The sequence below is a fragment of the Arachis ipaensis genome, chromosome B3 (genome assembly GCF_059453495.1).
Source record: "Arachis ipaensis isolate K30076 ecotype BB chromosome B3, ASM5945349v1, whole genome shotgun sequence".
Taxonomy (NCBI): Eukaryota; Viridiplantae; Streptophyta; class Magnoliopsida; order Fabales; family Fabaceae; genus Arachis; species Arachis ipaensis.
This window is the reverse complement of record NC_142438.1, coordinates 26,242,407-26,244,821: the sequence shown is the minus strand read 5'-3', so window position 1 is coordinate 26,244,821 and position 2,415 is coordinate 26,242,407. Positions and strand designations below refer to the sequence as shown.

The window sequence follows — 2,415 nt, the reverse complement described above, 5'->3', positions numbered from 1 at the left end:
GTCCGGTCCTCCCTTTATAACTGTTCGACAGAAAACGGTGGAAAACTGGCAAACCGGCCAAGAACCGGTTGGTTGGACCGGACCGGTAACCAGCCGGTTCGGATAAAATGGCACCGTTTTTAAACTTGTAAAAAAAAAAAAAAAGAAATGGATCCACCGATCCAGTGATCCCTCGTGACCCAAGCCCCCCTTCTTTCCCCAATCATTCCTTCATCCATATTCTGGAGAACTCTGAATGAAAGAAACCCTAGCCGCGTTGCCCTCCGCTAGCCCTCCATCGTCGCCGCCTAACCCAGCTCCTCAGCGTCGCCGTCTAACCCAGCTCCTCTTCGGCTCTTCATCTTTGCTGGCTTCTCGGCACGGACCCAGGTTAGTGGCTTCTCTTCTTCATCTTCACTTTGGTCGTCTTCTTCAATTTTTGCTCCATTTCTGATTTTTCTTCAAGTCTGCTTCAATTTTTGTTCAAGTCTGCTTCGGTCTTGGTTCAAGTCTTCTTCAATTTTTGAAGTTTTGTTCAAATCTGTCTTGTATTTGCAGATGGTTTGAATTTTTGTTCTGAATGTTTGAAGGTTGGTTCTGGATCTGTTGCTATTGCTGATGGTCCTTGAAGTTTGGTTCTGAGTGTTTTGTTACTCTGTTTTCTAATTGCTGTGAATATTTGAAATTTTGTTACTCTGAAAGTTTGGTTCTGGATCTGTTACTCTGATGGTTTGAAGTTTGCTGTGAATGTTTGAAGTTTTGTTACTCTGATGGTTCTTTTAATTTTTCTCTGGTTATTGATGGCTTTGTTTAGTTTCTGAATGCTCGGTTCTTCTTCTTACTTTTAATTTCTGAATTTTTTGTTCAAATAATATTGCTAATGTTCTTCTTCTTCTTCCTTGCTAATGCTCTGTTTAATTTAGTGTCATCACTGTTGAGTCTGTTTCAGTGTTTTGAATGTCTGATACTCTAATTTGTGATTTCTGAATCTGAAATTAATTAAATCATTGATTTTGTGTTGTTGAAATTGTTGATTAAAATGGATTTGTTATGCTGCTGTTGCCGTTTTTTAATTTTTAAGTATGATGTTTCTTAATTTTTGTTGAAATAGTTGTTGATTTCAGGGTTTAGAGTGATTATTTGTTGGTAGTATTTAACTTTTGTTGCTGCTTCTTTTTTCTTTCTTCTTTTGTTTCTTACTGATTTTCTGTATTGCATTTATGTTTGACATTGTTATTGCTTTAGCTGTTGAGCTTGTATCTTGATAATGTGCTTCTGTTGCTTTAACTCTTTCTAATGCTAACTTATAACAAAGTTTTCTTCTGGCAGGTTTATCTTAGACACTTTGAGTTGCATTGCGGAACACATCCATGCACAAAGATACTGGAGGTATTACAAGCAACCTGCTTGGAGGTTTATCCAACTGTCTTAGGAGATGCATATTTGGTATATTATCTATGGGTCCTATGCCACATCATATTGCTTTTATCATGGATGGGAATCGAAGGTTTGCAAAGAAGAGTAACTTGGCTGAAGGGATTGGTCATAAGGCTGGATTTCCATCACTCATTTCCATGCTTAGGTATTGTTATGAATTAGGAGTAAAGTATGTAACTGTCTATGCATTCAGCATCGATAACTTCAAAAGAAAGCCCAATGAGGTGCAATCCTTGATGGAATTGATGTGAGAAAAGATTGAGGAGTTGCTTCAAGATGAAAGCGTTATCAATGAATACGATGTTAAACTACATTTTATTGGAAACTTGCAGTTATTGGCTGAACCTGTGAGGATTTCAATGGAAAAGGCAATGAAGGTCACTGCTCACAACAAACAGAGAGTATTGTTAGTTTGTGTAGCCTTAACTACCTCATTTTTTGGTGTCATTCCTTTTATACTATTTAACTTGAGTTTGTATATTAATAAGATTATATGAATTTGATTGATGACGTTTAATGTAGTTTTTTAAATTTGAAAACTATTTTAATATTTATATTATACTATAATTATATTTTAGGATGTTTATTTATAATTTATTTATTATTTTATTTTAAAACGATTTTTCCAGTTGAATCATCGGTTAGATCGGTTGGACCAGTAAACCAGTGAACCAGTAGTTAGAACGGTTTGATGACCGGTCCAGTTTTCCGAACCTTGCGCCGAACACAATGACTGGTACGTCTAGGCCAGCACGGTTGAGCCCCAAGACAACGCCCGGCACTGCCCGAAGTCCCAGAGGAGAGGGAGCCAACGCACGTGAACCAAGTTGTTCGACTTGTCCGTCATCAGATATCCTCCGATCAGTAACAAAATGTAGCACCTGGCATACTATCAGAGGGTCTCCGGCTCGTCTGTAGGGGCATCTGGCGGACACGATCCTGCAGCCAAACAAGCTTGAGCGTGAACGACTCTTTCCTCTGCACCGCCTGCTGTGGAGC

At 38.6% G+C, this 2,415-nt stretch overlaps 1 protein-coding gene across 1 annotated transcript; it reads left to right on the top strand.

Annotated features, from left to right (window-relative positions):
• The first annotated feature begins 212 nt into the window (after positions 1-212).
• Positions 213-2,186, top strand: LOC107632862 (dehydrodolichyl diphosphate synthase 6). Its single transcript, XM_021118500.2, is given in 3 exon segments — positions 213-369; positions 1,309-1,822; positions 2,046-2,186. Coding segments are annotated over 2 exon segments (477 nt in total). The 5' UTR covers positions 213-369; positions 1,309-1,349; the 3' UTR covers positions 2,050-2,186.
• The last annotated feature ends 229 nt before the right edge of the window (positions 2,187-2,415 follow it).